This window comes from Nanorana parkeri, unplaced genomic scaffold (assembly GCF_000935625.1).
Source record: "Nanorana parkeri isolate BGI_ZX_2015 unplaced genomic scaffold, ASM93562v1 scaffold82, whole genome shotgun sequence".
NCBI lineage: Eukaryota > Metazoa > Chordata > Amphibia > Anura > Dicroglossidae > Nanorana > Nanorana parkeri.
The window spans coordinates 2,259,933-2,276,801 of record NW_017306350.1 but is presented as its reverse complement, the minus strand read 5'-3'; the positions used below and the strand labels follow the sequence as shown (position 1 = coordinate 2,276,801).

The following is a 16,869-nucleotide window of genomic DNA, read 5'->3' as shown; positions in this document are numbered from 1 at the left end:
AAGATTTGGCTTCATGAGAACATAGGAGACAAATGTAGTTTGACTTTAATAAAAGTAGTATATTTTCTTAATGACATATACAAGGTTATTCACAAAAGGGTGAAGAATTTGGAGAAGTCAGGAGAATTGAACAATCTAGGACAAAATAGCTGATTTGGAAACATTCTCCAATTCAGCTCACTTTCCATTTCAGCTATGTTGCCCTAGATTGTTCACTTCTCCTGCCTTCTCCAAACTCTTCACCCTTTTGTGAATAAGCCTGACAGTCCCTATTTACACCTGAGCATTTTATCAGGTGTTTTTGCACATTTCCCCATGCGTGACAATGCTCAATATCAAAATCCGTTCTTTTTTATTGTGACTATTCACATCTCTATGCTCAGTCACTTGGAGCGTGAAGCTCAAAGCCTGTAAACCCTCGGCACAAGTGTTTACACAAGTTTTTGTGTGTGTTTTTGCTTTTGAAGAACTGCTGTCCACCTCTAGAACTGCTTTCAATTTAACAGAACAAAAATACCAAAAGCTTGATACATGCAAAAAGGTAAGCACAAAGCTTGCAAAATGCTTTTTAAAAGTGTGTTTGCGTGCTTAAAGGAGAACTATGAGGTGAGTGCTTTTCACTCACCTCATAGTTCTAGCTGACCTGTGACAATGAGACTGTCACAGGTCGGCTCAGTAGATCGGGAGGTAAGCGAACACATACCGGCGTTCGCTCACCTCTCGATCCTGTCACGGCTCTCTGCCATGACAGGGGAGGGGCTGGATTCCCCCCCTCCCCGCTCAGATTCACCAGCACTGACTGGCGGAACGGACGGGGGAGGGGGCAGGTACAGCTGGCTCTGCCTCTAGATAGGCAGAGTCAGCTGTCACTCACGCAGCTGGGTGGATCCCGGCACAATTGTCGGGATCCGCTTCAGCTGCGGCGTCTCAGTATACCGCGAGCTACAGTTCGCGGTATACTGAGCCTAGGGTGACGGGAGGATGCCAGTTTGTGTCCTCCCATTACCCTAAGGAGAACTATGGGGAAAACCCTTAACCCCATAGTTCTGCTTTAAAAACACTTTAAAATCGCCAGAAATACACTCTGCTCTGGTGTGGCTAACAGTTGTTGCCTAAAGTGGCTTTTTTAACTTAATTCTGAATACAAATTAAATCTTGTCTTCTTTTTTTGTTAGATAAACATCAATAGTGATGGAGTATGTGTTTGCTGTGAAATGCAGCATCAGACATCAGGCTGCAGCAACCCTGGAGAAACTTTGAAACTAAACCCTTTGCAAGAGTGCAGTGCTGTGAGACTGACACTTAAGGTAAGCTAGATTCTGTTTCTAATATTATTATGATGATGATAATTATTATACAGGATGTATATAGCACCAACAGTTTGAGCAGCACTTTACAGTATAAGGAAGACATGGCAGTTACAATACAATTCAAGACAAGATGGTTAGGAGGGCCCTGTCCACGAGAGCTTACAATCTAAACATAACTGCAACTCCAAGCAATACTCTTTTCTTTCCTCTAAATTTCAGACAAATAATGAACTGCCACTTTTGCACTGGGTATGGTTGTAAGCTATGTCTCATGTGTTGGTGTTTAAAACACCAAGATTTGCATGTAGCCCTCAGCCCTGGCTACAATATTTACTACTCTTTATTTAGCAGGCAGGTAGAGCTCGTGGCACATAAAGCAGTGATTAGAGCACCAAGGCTTGTGTGTATACTGTAATTGCTCAGCTGTAACTATTATATTCATTACTGCTTGTTAAGGCTCCGTTCACACCTCAGTGTCAATTAGACATGTGCGATTCATTTCTGAAAGATTCGTTATTCAGACACATTTTTGGAAATTCATACATTCGAATGCATATGGATTTCTAAATGACAGAAATAATGAATGCAAACAAATATGAATTTCCAATAATGCAAATTTTGGATGCATACGAATGTCTTTCCCAAATGAAGTTTTAAGCATCCACTTAAAAAGAAAAATCGTAGTATGTATGAATTTTCGGTACGAACAAACTTTCATTGCAGCAAAGAAGCATTAAACAAAAGTTAAAAAAAATGATTTTTTTTTAGTCTGCAGAATAAAAAAAGTGAGGTTCCCCCCAATTGATACTGGTCTAGCAGGAATGTTAGGAGGGACCCCCACAAGTTAAAAATAAAAAAAGTGTGTGGGGTTCCCCCCAAAAGTCATACCAGGCCCTTCAGCTCTGGTAGGAATTTTAAGGGGGAACCCCACCTCCAAAAAAGGGACACTGGATTACATTGACGGATCCATTTAAAAAAAATAAAAGACTTGTCAATTGAAGGACTTTTTCAAAATGTGTGGTGTGTTTATTTACCTTTACTTTTAATCATTTAGTATATGAGTAGGGGCACAAGTACCCCTTACTCAATCAAAAGGGGGGCAACATCTGGCTACCCCCTTAATTAAAGGGGTACGTACCCCGATGCAAATAATTCCCCTTGCCCACAGTCCCCCACAACCATTGAGCCAGCATTGTGGGGAAGAGGCCCTTGTCCCCATCGGCTATGGAACACCCTCCCAATGCATGTGGCCTGATATGGTGCAGGGAGGGGGGGGCGCTCGATCGTCCCCCCTTTTCCAGCATGTGCTTGGGTCAAGGGTCTGGTAGGAATTTTAGGAAACCCATTTTGGGGGGGGTGGGTTCCCCCTTAAAATGCCTACTAGACCTAAAAGGCCTAGTATGACTTTTGTGGGCAACCCCACACACTTTTTATGTTTTATTTTTAACTTGGGGTCCCTCCTAACATTGCTACCAGACCTAAGGGGTCTGATATCAATTAGGAGGAACCTTACCGCTAGCTCCACCCGATTGTTTATATGTTGCCGGCTTCTGTCAGAATGTCATTCTGTGGTGGGAGTTTGTTGCGTGCCGACGGGTCGGTGGCCCCAGACTTTTTAAAATTATTATTTATTTTGCCGAGTTGTCGTCATCGTGAACAACGCTGGACAGCGTGATTGACCCTGGATTGCGTCTTACATTGCGATTACATTTTTAACCCTTCAGTGAATGGGTAGGGGTACAAGTAGGGGACGCTTCTGGGTGCCCCTATATGAAAGGGGTACCCCAATACAAATAAGCCCTTCTGCCCGCAGACCCCCACAACCAACGCCGCAGGGCTTTGGGGGAAGTGGCCATTCGGCAGCTTAGTGAATAAACCTCCTAGTTTCACTTGTAGTAGCAGTGTTTTTTTTTTTCTGTCAATGAGTTTTAGTCTGTACTTTATGTTTTCTTACCTTATAAAAGTTCTGGTGTTTCCACGAACTTTAGACTGTAGCACACAATGGAAAATTATGATACAGCCGTTACTTCGTTACTTAATAGTTGATTGTAGCTTCTCTTTTTTTTACATACAGACTTCAGACTTCAGTTGCTGATGGAGTTTACTGTTACTGATACCCATAAGAACAAGGTGTAAAAGTATGGTGTGCTATAGAGAGCTAAACTATTAGTAGAGGTACTATTAGTAGAGGTAGGCATCAATGCCTTGAGCTCATATCCTGCCTATTAGTAACCATAGTAACCATAGGTTTTTAATTAAATTGATTTGAGTATTTGCTTAAATATGCATTAAATATTAATTATTAAATATATGTGAAATAAATGAGGACAGAAGCCCCGCAATTTGCACTTTTAAAACAAGCCATTTATGGCAGCTCCCATAGTTCATTCCTAACAAGTTTCCTGTGAGGTTTGTGACATGTAATTGGATTTTTAAGTTTTGAAAATGTAACAGCAACAGCAGTGGTAATGGGTACAACTGAAACTAACAAGACAGTTGGTTTACTAAAGGCAAAAAAGGATGTTCACTTTGCAAGGGAATTTTCTCTTGGCTTAGCAAATGTGGTAGAAATGTATTTTGCAAAGAATACCTAATGACGTGAAAGGAAAATAAACAATATTTTTTCTTGCACATGATTAGATGAAACTCGGCAGAGATTCAACTCATTCACTAAGCCAAGGGACAATTCCCTTGCAAAGTGAGCTACCTATTTGCCTTTAGTAAATTAACTCCATTGAGTTTGTAAAGGTTTATATAAGAGTCATGAAGGAGAAAAAAGGAAATAGAAATATAAAGACAATATAAAGACAACTTTTTAAACTTGGACTTTAGAAAACATTCTTGAGACACAGACTATACAAGATGTGTCTTTGTACAAAATACAACAAATCCAGCTAGAGTTCAATGGTAGATACTGTCTAACTGTAATAGAATGTTTCTTTTCAAGCAAAAATGAATATCGATCAAAGCTTCACTCATAAATACTCAATTATGTTTGTCCATCACAAGGTTGATATCAATAGTGCTTTGTTGCTAGGATTTTATTGTTCATTCTGCTGACAAACATATATGTGAAAGATAAAGCCTTGTTTATCCATCATGGCCTCTTAAGGGCATTTTTTTTTGTGAAGAGCAAAATTCAAAAATGGTAACTAGACTAGAACATTTGCACTTGTGGATTCCACCTCCATAAATTGAGCCCCTGCAACCAGTATCAAGAGAAAGTAATTATCTGGGCAATGGTTATATACAGTATATTCCCCTTCTACCATTTTAATTCACACTTCCACAAAGATTAATACTTAATAAGCAATGGAGATGGTAACACAAATTACAATGTTTTTCTTACAATCTCTGTGTAATCTCCTTTGGGTTTAAAAACAACTTTGATTTGCGAAAGTGAATCTAAACAAACTGTTTAATTTATGTCAAATGGAGTAGATCCTTGCACTAAATAGCCATTGATAAATTTAAAGCATATTGTACTATTTAGACCAATGATATCTAGTCCATATTGTAATATATTTTAGATTGAACAAGCTTATTAATTGGAACCTGCTGGTCAGCGAAGCCTTCTGAAGTTCTTTAACAAGCCTGAAATGCTGAACACTTTGTTGTCAAGTATCCCCTGAAACAAGTTGTCCTTAGGCAAGTTGTGATTGACAAAATATCTCTTATTGTTTTGTGGTGGGCCTCTTCAGTTGCCTTTCTGCTGCATAATCTGTCTACCAGATGAGGCATATAATCAGAAAACTGTAAGGGGTGAGTCGTTTTTTAACAGCACTATGGAAAAAAAAGATTTTGATTGCATGCATATCAAGATATGTACCTTAGCTGGAAGCTATCAGAAATGAGTTGTAAGCATGATGAAATAGTAGGTAGGTGTAAAAAAAAAAAACTTTCTTGTACCAGCACAGTTAGAGGGGACACAATCAAAGTCATTTTTAGGTGAATTCAGAACTGCAGAACTGGAGTAAGAAGGGATACAATGCCTATGAGTGAAGTTACAAGAATCTTTTGTAAGGTAAAGAGGTGGTTTATCATGCTGTTTGCAAACTATGAAGACAATATTCTTTTTGCCATGAAACAAAGAAAAATCGGTTATTATATTTAATTTAGGGTTTTTTCCACAGTCACCTGCAATCTCTTTTAGTTACTCTTTGCAGGTCTGGGCATAGGCATGGAGAAGTGTTTAAGCCATCAGCCCATTAGTTAAAGTGAAACTGAAGCCTATTTACTTTTTTTTGTTTTGGCTAGAGTGGAGAGAGATTAGGACACCTGTTTTTATTGCTGTCTGTGTTCCCATTAGGAAGATTGACACTCTATTTGTCCTGGTGACTGCTATCACTAAAAGTGAATGTAAAAGAAAAACTTTTGGGTTGTCACTAGAATATGAATATATGGGGACACTAGTTCTGGTGAGCCTTCTGACCACCAGGGATTTCCCTAACTTTGAAGGGATTTTCGGGGCTATTAGAGAGGAAGAAATCTCTCCAAACAGGACACAGATGGCAAACAAAAAGCTGACAAAAAAAGGTTATAATTCCCCTTACTCTATACATAAATAAAATAAAATGTTTTGGCTTCAGCTCTACTTTAAGTACAGGGGGCAGTGCAGGGGACGTGGACTTTGGCTAGCAATGGGGAAACTATCACGCACAATGTGTATCAGTTATCAAATCTACCATAGTCTTTAAAGCCTGTGGTTAGCACTGTCCTCCCAAAAAATGTAGTGGCAGCAGAGCACTAGTCTATCCCTACTGTAAAACTTAAAGCTGAACGCCCGGTATATTATTATTATATAGCGCCAACAGTTTGTGTAGAGCTTTACAATATAAGGAAGACATTACAATCACAATACAATTCAAGACAAGATGGTAAGGGGGGCCCTGCCCATAAGGGCTTACAATCTAAAAGGGAGGGGCAAGGGATACATGAGGAGGTAGCTGTGTGGGGATGAATTGTTTGAGAACGTGATGGTTGAGTGGTTAATTTGAGGTGGGATAGGCTTCCTTAAAGAGTTTAGACTTACGAAATCACCTAAAGGCAGCCAGAGTGGGAGATAGATGGACAGGTTGGGGTAAAGAGGATGGAAGAGGCTCTAGAGAAGAACTGGAGGCAAGCATGGGAGGAGTTGACGAGGGAGCTGGAATTCAGGCGGTCTTTGGAAGGGCGGATGGGATGGTTAGGGTGATACTTTGAGTCAAGGTTTGAGATATAGCAGGGTACAGAGTTGTGGATGGCTTTGTAAGCGATTGTTAATATTTTGAATTTTATCCTTTGGGCTATTGGAAGCCAGTGGAGGGATTGGCAAAGGGGGGTTGCAGCTGAGCGGTTGTTTAGGTGAATGAGTCTAGCAGCAGCATTCATGATAGAATGAAGGGGGGATAGCCTGTGTAGTGGTAGGCCAATGAGGAGGAAGCTGCAATAGTCAAGACGACAGAGTATTTTGGAGATGTTACAAAGGTGAAGGCGGCAGGATTTGGATAGTGATTGGATGTGGGGAAGAAAGTTGAGGTCAGATTAAAGGATGAAACCTAGCTTTTTGGCATGGGAGGAGGGTTGGATAGTTGTGTTATCAATCTCAAGGGAAAAGTTGGGGGAAGGTGCATAGGCAGGAGGAAATATCATGAGCTCAGTTTTTGAACGATTGAGTTTTAAGAAGTGCTGCGACATCCAGACTGATATGTCAGTTAGTAGATTAGTGACACGCAAGGACACTGAGGGGGTAAGTTGTGGAGTAGAAACATATATTTGAGTGTCATTGGCATAGAGATGGTATTGGAAGTCATGTGAGGTTATTAACTGACCAAGGGAGGAGGTGTAGACAGAGAGGAGTAGGGGTCCAAGGACAGAACCTTGAGGGACCCCTAAAGAAAAGGGAAGCGGAGGGGAGAAGTTAGATTTGTAGGTGACACTAAAGGAGCCGCAAAACACATGGGAAACAACTTGGAGCTTCCGAGGTGCCAAGAACTGAATGACAATATGTATCAAAAATTTCATTTTTTTATTGATATAGATATTTATTAAAATGTTTATAAAAACAATTTTGTTTGTTGCGATCAAAAATACAATAACATACATAGTTGACTGCATCAATATAACTAATAATGTCCTTAATTGTACAGACTCGATGCATTTCGCGGTATTGCTTACTCAAGAGTCCTGATAGTTCATGGCTATTAGATCATCCAACACCCGCAAATCTCTGGATGGGAGAGGAGGGATAGTAAGGCGAAGGTAAAGCAGGAGAGCTGGTAATGGTACGCACAATGTTCCAGTAGGGGCTTTCTGGGGAGATCAAATAGACAGGAACCCACTTTGTATCCAGTGCCCAAGTACAGACTCTCCGAGTAGGATTTTAGACATTCAGACAGTTCAAAATCAACATTTGGTTGTTGAATACAACTTCCCCATTCCCACAGACTGTTGATCAAATGGGTGTCCTCTTTTTGTGTTGTATGTAGGTCCTGTCAGCACTGGAGTCCACAAGCATCCAGCTCCCCCCCCAACTGGGAAAATGACCTGAGTGGTTAACACTTAGGGGTCTATTTACGAAGCAGCCGAAGCTTCGACCGATCCTTCGGCTAGCTTCGGCCCAGGACACCTTTGGTTCAGTAGAACAGCCTGCTTCTGACAGCTGGGCGGAGCCAAACGTGATCTCCGGCCACTTGTAGAGAGATCAGCGTCCGTGGTTACCAGCTAACCAGGGACACTGATCTCCAGACAGCCTAACTCTCCCGGGCGCTCCGGGAGTCTCCCGCTCCCGGCCGCCAAGGAGAGAAACACTGCTTTTTCTTTTCTTTTTTTTTTATCTGACACGGAGCCAGAATTAAAAAAAAATTACCATAGGAATGCATTGCTAGCTTTCTATTGGCTATTTCAATTTGCAATAGCCAATGGCAAACCAGCTATTGTACCCGCTCCCTGCTGCAGTTCTCCATCAGGTCCACACTAGTGATTGACAGCAGCAGAGGGCGGGTACAATAGCTAGTTTGCTATTGGCTATTGTAAATTGAAATAGCCAATAGTAAGCTAGCAATGCATTCCTATGGCGAAAAATGTATGCATTATTTTTTGCCGGCAGCAGAACCGCCGGCCAATAGAAAACAGTTGGGCAAAACTAGCTGTCACTGCTGAGCATGCTCGGCCGACCCGAAGCCACCCGATGTACGGCTGATTTCAGCCAATATACGGCTGAAATCAGCTGTACCAGCCAGAAGTGAATAGCCGAACAGCGTTCGGCTCACTTCGCTTTAGATCGGTCATTCACTCGTGAATAGACCCCTTAGTGACCACAGGTCATTTTCCCAACAAAGCATCTCCAGCAGCTCATCAGCAGCTGATACTTACATTGGGCCAATGTAAGCGTAAAAAATAATTCCTACATGAAGTTCTGCTTTAACTACATAGGCACTGCCAGCTAACTTTTATTTGTCTACTATGTATGTTAAAATAATGTTAGGGTTTACAAACACTTTAAAGAAGATTCAGTTACCTCTGCTTATTTTGCAGTCTTTTGGTAGTTCAGCGGCACAGTCACTAGTAGCTCTACACATTACAAAAATCCATACAGCATATAATAGCCCATACAGCAGCCCTTCATTTCGACTGAACCAAAGGGCTCTGGCAGCCGAAGAGAGCCGAAGGATCAGCCGAAGCTATGGCTGGATCCTTTGGCTCCTACGTGAATAACCCCCTAAAAGTTATTAGGACTAAATCTATGATGAAAATTCAGTGCAATTTTCTTTACTGGAGATTTAGATGACAAAACTAAACTAAAACTAAAATAATTCAGATGACTAAAATGCGACTAAAACTAAAATGCGTATTTTAGTCATCTAAATTCTTTTAGTTTTAGTTTAGTTTTGTCAGCTAAATCTCCAGTAGAGAAAATTGCAATATATTTTCATCATAGTTTTAATCCTGTTAACTTAGTTGTTATATAGTTTTCATCAGTGAAAACATGCAGATGACGAAAACTATGACAAAACATTTTAGTTGACTAAATTAACACTGCTGCTGAGTCAGACCATTAATTCTGCAATCAGCAAATCTTATGTTTCCTGCTGATTGGAGAGCACTAGCTTTGATTCAGCAGGGGGATGCATCAGACCTCTGCAGTTAGACCATGAAAATTGATGTAAACATGCATGAGAACATGCATCAAAGAGCATGACAACTTGCATAAAAACTCGCACAGAAAGGTGTGAACACACCTTGAGACTTTGCATACATTTTGTTTTGAACCATGTGAAATGTATTTAGCTGACTTAAACTGAAGGTTCAGTTGGCCTTTAAGTGTCAGTTAAGCTTCAGAATAGTCTAACCCGTATAGGTCCCGCTTCAGCAAACAAGTAAGCATTTCAGGGCCTCTACTTTGATATTTGTTGTCAGCAGCAAGCTGAAGACAGGAGATTTAAAGTAAGATTCTGATTCTGTTTTAATTAGTACTGTGTATAAATGGTAAATGGATATAAATATGATGAATTTAATAGCATGCATTTCAAGCTTGTGTTTCAATATACTCTCAGAAGTCCTTACAAACTGTAATAATCTTCAATTCATCCATTAGAATATTCCCATTTTCCCTAGTTATTGTTATGAATATTATTAGTTGATGTACAAAAGACTGCCAGCCATCTCTTTTCCAGGGAAGTTATAGGCTTTTTAGCTTACACATTACACATATAAAAGAAAGATTATGCAGTGTTTTCTTGAGCAACTATTCAGATGGTACAGGCTTGGCTAAACAGAATGGAGCAACCAGATGGTCCAGTAATTACATTAAATGTGACTATATCCTTTCCCTTGGCATTGCCCTCCTCATTATTTACTCCTTTATTCCTATTTCCTTTATTCCTTTATTCCTATTCCTATTATTGAGATGACATGTGTATGCATTTTTTTATAATATGTCAGGAGATACTAAAATAAATAGATGTATATGCTATCATGACTCAGTATTCTCTTTTATTTACATTCAAGTAAAGTAATACTGTTTGACTAAATTAAATAAAATATTTAATTTAAGATAATTTCGGGATCTTTATTTTTTATTCTATGAGTTGATTTCTTTTTCAATATATGAAGCCAGATTTGTATACACTTATTCCTGACAATCTCCAAATATTAAACATATTACATTTTTTTTTTATTACGCATTATTCTAGACAGAAATTAGCCATCCCTTTATCGTTGTATATTTATTAGATCAAATGTGATAACAATTGGAATCACAGTGTTGTGATGTTACTATTAGCAGTAGTTTTTTTTTTTACCAAAACAATTAGCACATACCCTTTGTAGGTACAGTGTACTTGGCATTGTTCATAAAATGTCGAATGACTCCTAGCAGTCAGATTACTTCTTTCTTCTGCAGAAAGACACATGGAAGATTACTTGACATTGGTCTCTATGGGTACAAACATTATATTTGCCTTAAAGAGCATATCCTGGTAACAAATGAAAGTAAATTGGTAAACTGCTACTGCTATCAGGAGAAGGAACTTTGCCCTAATCATAACCACTAACAGGGCTATTTACTAAAGGGTGAAGAGTTTGGAGATGGCAGAAGACGTGAGCAATCTAGGCCAACATAACTGAACTGGAAAAATTATCCAATTCAGCTCACTCTCCAGTTCAGGTAGGTTGTCCTAGAGTTTTCACTTCTCCTGTCTTCTCCAAACCATTCACCCTTTTGTGAATAACCCTGTGAGTTTATTTACCTTAATCTAAGTACTCTATTGTCCACTGAGGCCAGATTCTAGAGATCTACTTCTTTTCTAATATATTGGCAATCATATTAAGGCAATTTATATTCATACTGGTCAATGTAAGGAACGTCTTTGTACTGAAATTTTAAAATATCAGATTTTATGTAAGTGAGAAACACCAATGAGCTAATAGTGGACATCTATGGGGGATACCTTTTCTGCATTACAAATAGATAAATGATATGGGTTTCTGGATCATCACAACGAACAGGGGTGTAGACTTGGGGTGCTACAGCTTAGATGAAGAACAGTTCTCTCTGTGCATTTCAAGACTTCATGCTAATAGGAGTTTGACTTTAAAAGAGAAGTATAGCCAAACTTTGTTTTGGCTATACTTCTCTTTTGGGTCACCGGAGTACATATACTGATGTACTCCTGTGACCCAAACTCAGCAAGTAGCACACTACTGCCCACTATATGCTAACAGCGCAGAGCCAGGCTGTACCTGCAAAAGATCACAACAATATTGCCTAAATCCATCCCACTGCCTGATTGACAGCTGGCTCTGTCTCTCTAGAGTCAGAGCAAGCTGTACCCACCCCCTCCCCTACTATGTCCCTCCAATGAGCAGTGGAGAAACAGAGAGAGGGGAGAGAGTAATCGCGGTGGGGAGAGGTTACTAACAGTTACCTCTCTCTACATAGAGAAGACCCTGAGCCCTACTGTGACCTCAAGTACCGATGCTTCTCTGTCCTCACTGTGTCCTTTGTATACACCCTCCCCTACCTGGAAGTTCAACCCCATTTTGTAGCTGTACTCTTTCCCATACTTTCTACAAACCAAAAAGAGTACTGTCATCAACAGCTCCCATTGTTTTATGGGAAAGCAGAAGGGGGTGGGGGAATATGGCAAAGCTCCAAGCATAACAGGCTGGGCAGAATTGGCAGTACACATAGAAAAAAAAAACATTTGTTAACATGGTCTTGGTACTTCAATGTGATAAACCGTAGGTGTTGTCTCAGAGAAAGCTTGTATTTTTTTCCAAACTCTAATGGGTTTAAGTTATTTGTTCATACTCTAAACCAATGATATTTATTGGAGTTCATGATTAGTTAAGCACTTAGAAATCTTTGAATCATGTTTTGCTCTACATGTCACCAATTGAGTTGACAGGTTACTAGATGGGGTTGGGCACAACCCAGTTGTCATGGTGCACATCGGCACCAATGACAAAATAGGAGGTAAATGGAGTGTCCTAAAAAAGGAATTCAGAGACTTAGGTGCTAGGCTGAAGGAAAGGACCTCTACGGGGGTATTCTCGGAGATACTGTCGGTGCCAAGAGCCACTCCGGACAGACAGCGCGAGTTGAGGGAACTTTACAAGTGGCTCTGGAACTGGTGTCGGAATGAGGGCTTTGGTTTCCTGGAGAACTGGGCTGACTTCTCAGTCGGTTACCGGCTCTTTAGCCGAGACGGGCTGCATCTTAATGAGGAAGGTGCAGCATTTCTGGGGGGGGGAAATGGTTAGAAGACTGGAGGAGCTTTTAAACTAGATAATGGGGGGAGGGTAAAATCAAAATCAAAAAATTAAATATTAAACAACCAATCGTGATAGATAACAAAGAAAAAAAAATATAGGAGTAAATAGTGGGCTCACTCCAGTCAACATAGTCAAAGTTGTAAATCAAGCCAACTTAGAAAACATACTCAATGTAGTCAATAAAGCAAATCTAATTGCCCAAGGGGATCCAGGTAGGATTGGACCAACCATAACAGGTACAATTAAAAATAGTAGTGGAGAGCAAGAGGGGAACAAATGTTTAACCAGTAAAAGTTCAAAAATTAAATGTATGTTCACCAATGCTAGAAGTCTAGCAAATAAAATAGAAGAACTTGAAGTTATGTTACTCGAGGAGAACTACAATATAGTAGGAATAGCAGAAACGTGGCTAGATAGCACATATGATTGGGCTACTAACATAGAGTTTACCCAAGCATCAACTGGGCTAATGGAACTTCCCAATCGGCAAAGGCTGCCCGTTTTCCTAATATGCTGCAAGACAATTTCATGGATCAGATAGTAGAGGTCCCGAATAGGAAAAATGCAATCCTAGATTTGATCATCAGCAATAATATGGAGTTAATTGAGGATATTGTAATCGGGGAGACACTGGGTAATAGTGATCACAAGGTGATTGCTTTTAACATTGGGTGCAAGAAAGGGAAGGGGGATGGGTGGACGAGAAGCCTAAACTACAGGAAGGCTAACTTTGATAAACTACGCAACATAGTGGGTGAAATCGAATGGGAAAACTTATTTAATAAACTAAACTCTGACCAAAAGTGGGACTGTTTCAAGAACCAATTAAAAAATGCTATTACCAGGTGTATACCCGTTGGGTAACAAAAGTAAAAGATCAAAAACAAAGCCAATATGGCTAAACAAAATGGTAAAACAACACATTAAGGAAAAGAAAGTGGTGTTTACTAAGTATAAAACGGAGGGGACAGTATTGGCATTCCAAAACTGCAAAGAATGTAACAAAAGATGTAAACTGGTAGTCCGGGCAGCTAAAGTTGAATGTGAGAAATATATCGCAGAAGTTAGTAAAAAGAACCCCAACATTTTTTTATCAGTACATAAACAGTAAAAGGGGGAGAAAGGAACAGATAGGCCCAGTAAAGGACATAAATGGGTCGCTACTCACAAAAGACGGGGAGAGGGCCGGGGCCCTAAATACTTTCTTCTCGTTGGTATTCACAGAGGAAACAGACGGGTTCAATGTACATGAAAAAACACAAAATTTAGCAAGAAATACACCTGAGTGGTTGACTGAAACTGAGATACAACAAAGGCTTAAACTACTAAATGCAAATAAAGCATTAGGACCTGATAATCTACATCCCAAGGTACTCAAGGAACTGAACAAGGAGATAACGAGACCATTGTTCCTAATTTTTAAGGAATCAGTAATGGCTGGTAGAGCGCCAAGCGACTGGCGAAGGGCTAATGTGGTACCTATATTCAAAAAAGGGTCAAAATGCCAACCGGGGAACTATAGACCAGTTAGTCTGACATGCATAGTATGTAAACTATTAGAGGGAATTATCAAGGATTACCTAGTGGAATTCGTCCGGGATCATGGCATTATAACTGATATGCAGCACAGATTTAGGAAGGATCGTTCTTGCCAGACCAACCTGCTGGATAGGGGGAGGCCGGTGGACGTAGTATATCTGGACTTTTCCAAAGCCTTTGATACGGTGCCACATAAACGCTTGTTATACAAGCTAAGGGCTATGGGCATAGATGAAATAGTGTGCACGTGGATAGAAAACTGGCTACAAGAACGTGCGCAAAGAGTATCAGTAAATGGCACCTTTTCAGACAGGTCGGAGGTCATGAGTGGCGTGCCCCAGGGTTCTGTGCTGGGTATCATGCTTTTTAACCTATTTATTAATTATATCGGGGAGGGAGTGAATAGTCATGTCTCAGTGTTTGCTGATGATACTAAAATTGGTAGGGTAGTAGACACAGACTTAGAGATTATAACATTACAGGAGGACCTGGAGAAAATTGGGGAGTGGGCAACTGTATGGCAGATGAAATTAAATGTCGATAAATGTAAGGTAATGCACCTTGGAGTTAAAAATAGGCAAATGGACTATACACTTATGGGTGTGCCACTAGGGAAGTCGGAAATGGAAAAGGATTTGGGGGTCATTATAGACCGGAGATTGAAGAACAGCTCGCAGTGCCAGACTGCTGTAAACAAAGCAAGCAGAGTCTTGTCTTGCATTAAGAAGGGAATGTATTGCAGGGAATAAGAAATCTTTACAGCTTATTTATGTCACTCACTTGATGATAATATTACTTGCAAGTCAGTTTGTGGCCCAACATTTGTGTCCCTGCATGGCATGTCTGTAGGACAGAACAAATGCCACTAGTAACATGTGCGCTCTATCAAGCGGGGCCGATAATTCAAATCCAAGGAGTGCTATGAGCACTTGGTTGTTATACTGTATGGGTACGTGGTCCTCTGACCAGGTTATATGCATGATACCTGATCTAGTTGATAATAAGACTGCATATATACAGATCCATAGACATACATAGTGGGAAGATAGTACATACGTTTATGTAAGGGGTCTTAGGGGGTTTTCACATGAACATTTGGGTGGTGTTAGGACTTTAGTTTATTGGATGAATTTCAGTAAAACTTTGGAGGCAATTCTGAAGATATACTAGCTATTGCAGCACCGACTGTATATAGATGTTTGCCATTATGCCATTATGCCTTTGATCCAAATAAGCCCTATATTCTAGGAACCAAATATATGCATTCTCATTTTCAACATCAATTGTCTTTCTGGAGCCTTAATGGTGGACATGCACAATACAACATTTTAAGTGGAATATATACCTGTGGGCCACAACAATTATAGGAGTCACAGTAAACACACATTTTTACTGGTTTTTTGTGAGGCACCTATAATAGAGTTATAATTTCTGCAATTTGTGAGGTGTTTTCCCACCTAAAATATTTGCACCTGATTACGCAAATGAAGTACTGAATTTCCCCCATACTGAATTATTTGTGAATTACATTCAAGCATAGTAATATCACACAAACTATATTATCAGGGCAACCTTTGAACTATTGAGCACGCTTTTGTGCACCCGGATGTGTGTATTCATTTGGTACTGTTGCTTGCCTTGGAACTAAGTCTGGATTTATGAGAAATGGACTATGTGTACGTAGCAGAGAGTAAGGTAATTCTTGAAAAGTTGAGTTTAATGTGCAATGCATACCGTCATGATAAACAACAATTTGTATAATTGCAATAAAATCCAGATACACTTGCCCTGTAGGGAATGTTCTTAAATGGTTTTAAATGTTTATTATATTATGGGGTCTATTCACTAAGCTGCCGTAGGCAGCCGAGTGAATGACTGACCTAAAGCGAAGTGAGCCGAACGCTGTTCGGCTATTCACTTCAGCCGTACATCGGGTGGCTTCGCGTGGCTTCGGGTCGGCCGAACATGCCCAGCATGGTCGGCCGACCTGAAGTGCAGAAGGAGTTCGACTCAGCTGATCCAACATCCAACATCAAGGCTACTCGCTGCTGTCCGGTCTATTCTCATAGATGCCGAACAGCTGTGAGTGAATAGCCGAATGCCGCCGAGCGGCATTCGGCTCGGCTGTTCTGCTTGGTCTCTCTGTGGGACCGAGCAGAACAGGAAAATTGTTAAAAAAGTAGAAAAATTAAAATAGAAAACGATTGTGCGGAGCTAGCAATGACTGCTAGCTCCAACCAACAGTTTTCTATTGGCCGGCGGTTCTGCTGCCATCAAAAAAAAAAAAAAGAAAAAAATGCCTAACTCTCCCGGGCGCTCCGGGAGTCTCCCGCTTCCGGCCGCCGAGGAGAGAAACACCTCTTTTTCTTTTTTTTTCTTTATTCTGACACGGAGCCGTGTCAGAATAGAAAAAAAAATTATTTTGGCCATAGGAATGCATTGCTAGATTCCTATTGGCTATTTCAATTTGCAATAGCCAATAGCAAACTAACTATTGTACCCGCCCTCTGCTGCTGTCAATCAGTAGGGGTGGACCTGATGGAGAACTGCAGCAGAGGGCCGGTGCAATGCGAGTTTGCTATTGGCTGTTGGCTAGCAATGCATTCCTATGGCCAAAATAATTTTTTTTTCTATTCTGACACGGCTCCGTGTCAGAATAAAGAAAAAAAAGAAAAAGCATTGTATCTCTCCTTGGTGGCCGGGAGCGGGAGACTCCCGGAGCGCCCGGGAGAGTTTGCTGTCTGGAGATCAGTGTCCCTGGTTA

The 16,869-nt window shown here is 40.5% G+C and overlaps 1 protein-coding gene across 1 annotated transcript in view; it reads left to right on the top strand.

Annotated features, from left to right (window-relative positions):
* The window catches only part of FAM189A1 (family with sequence similarity 189 member A1), a 413,737-nt gene that overhangs the window by 243,470 nt on the left and 153,398 nt on the right, over positions 1–16,869 (top strand). Inside the window, exon 3 of the mRNA XM_018552286.1 lies at positions 1,176–1,307. Within this exon, the coding sequence (XP_018407788.1) occupies positions 1,176–1,307 (132 nt within the window). The remainder of the gene's footprint in view (positions 1–1,175; positions 1,308–16,869) is intronic.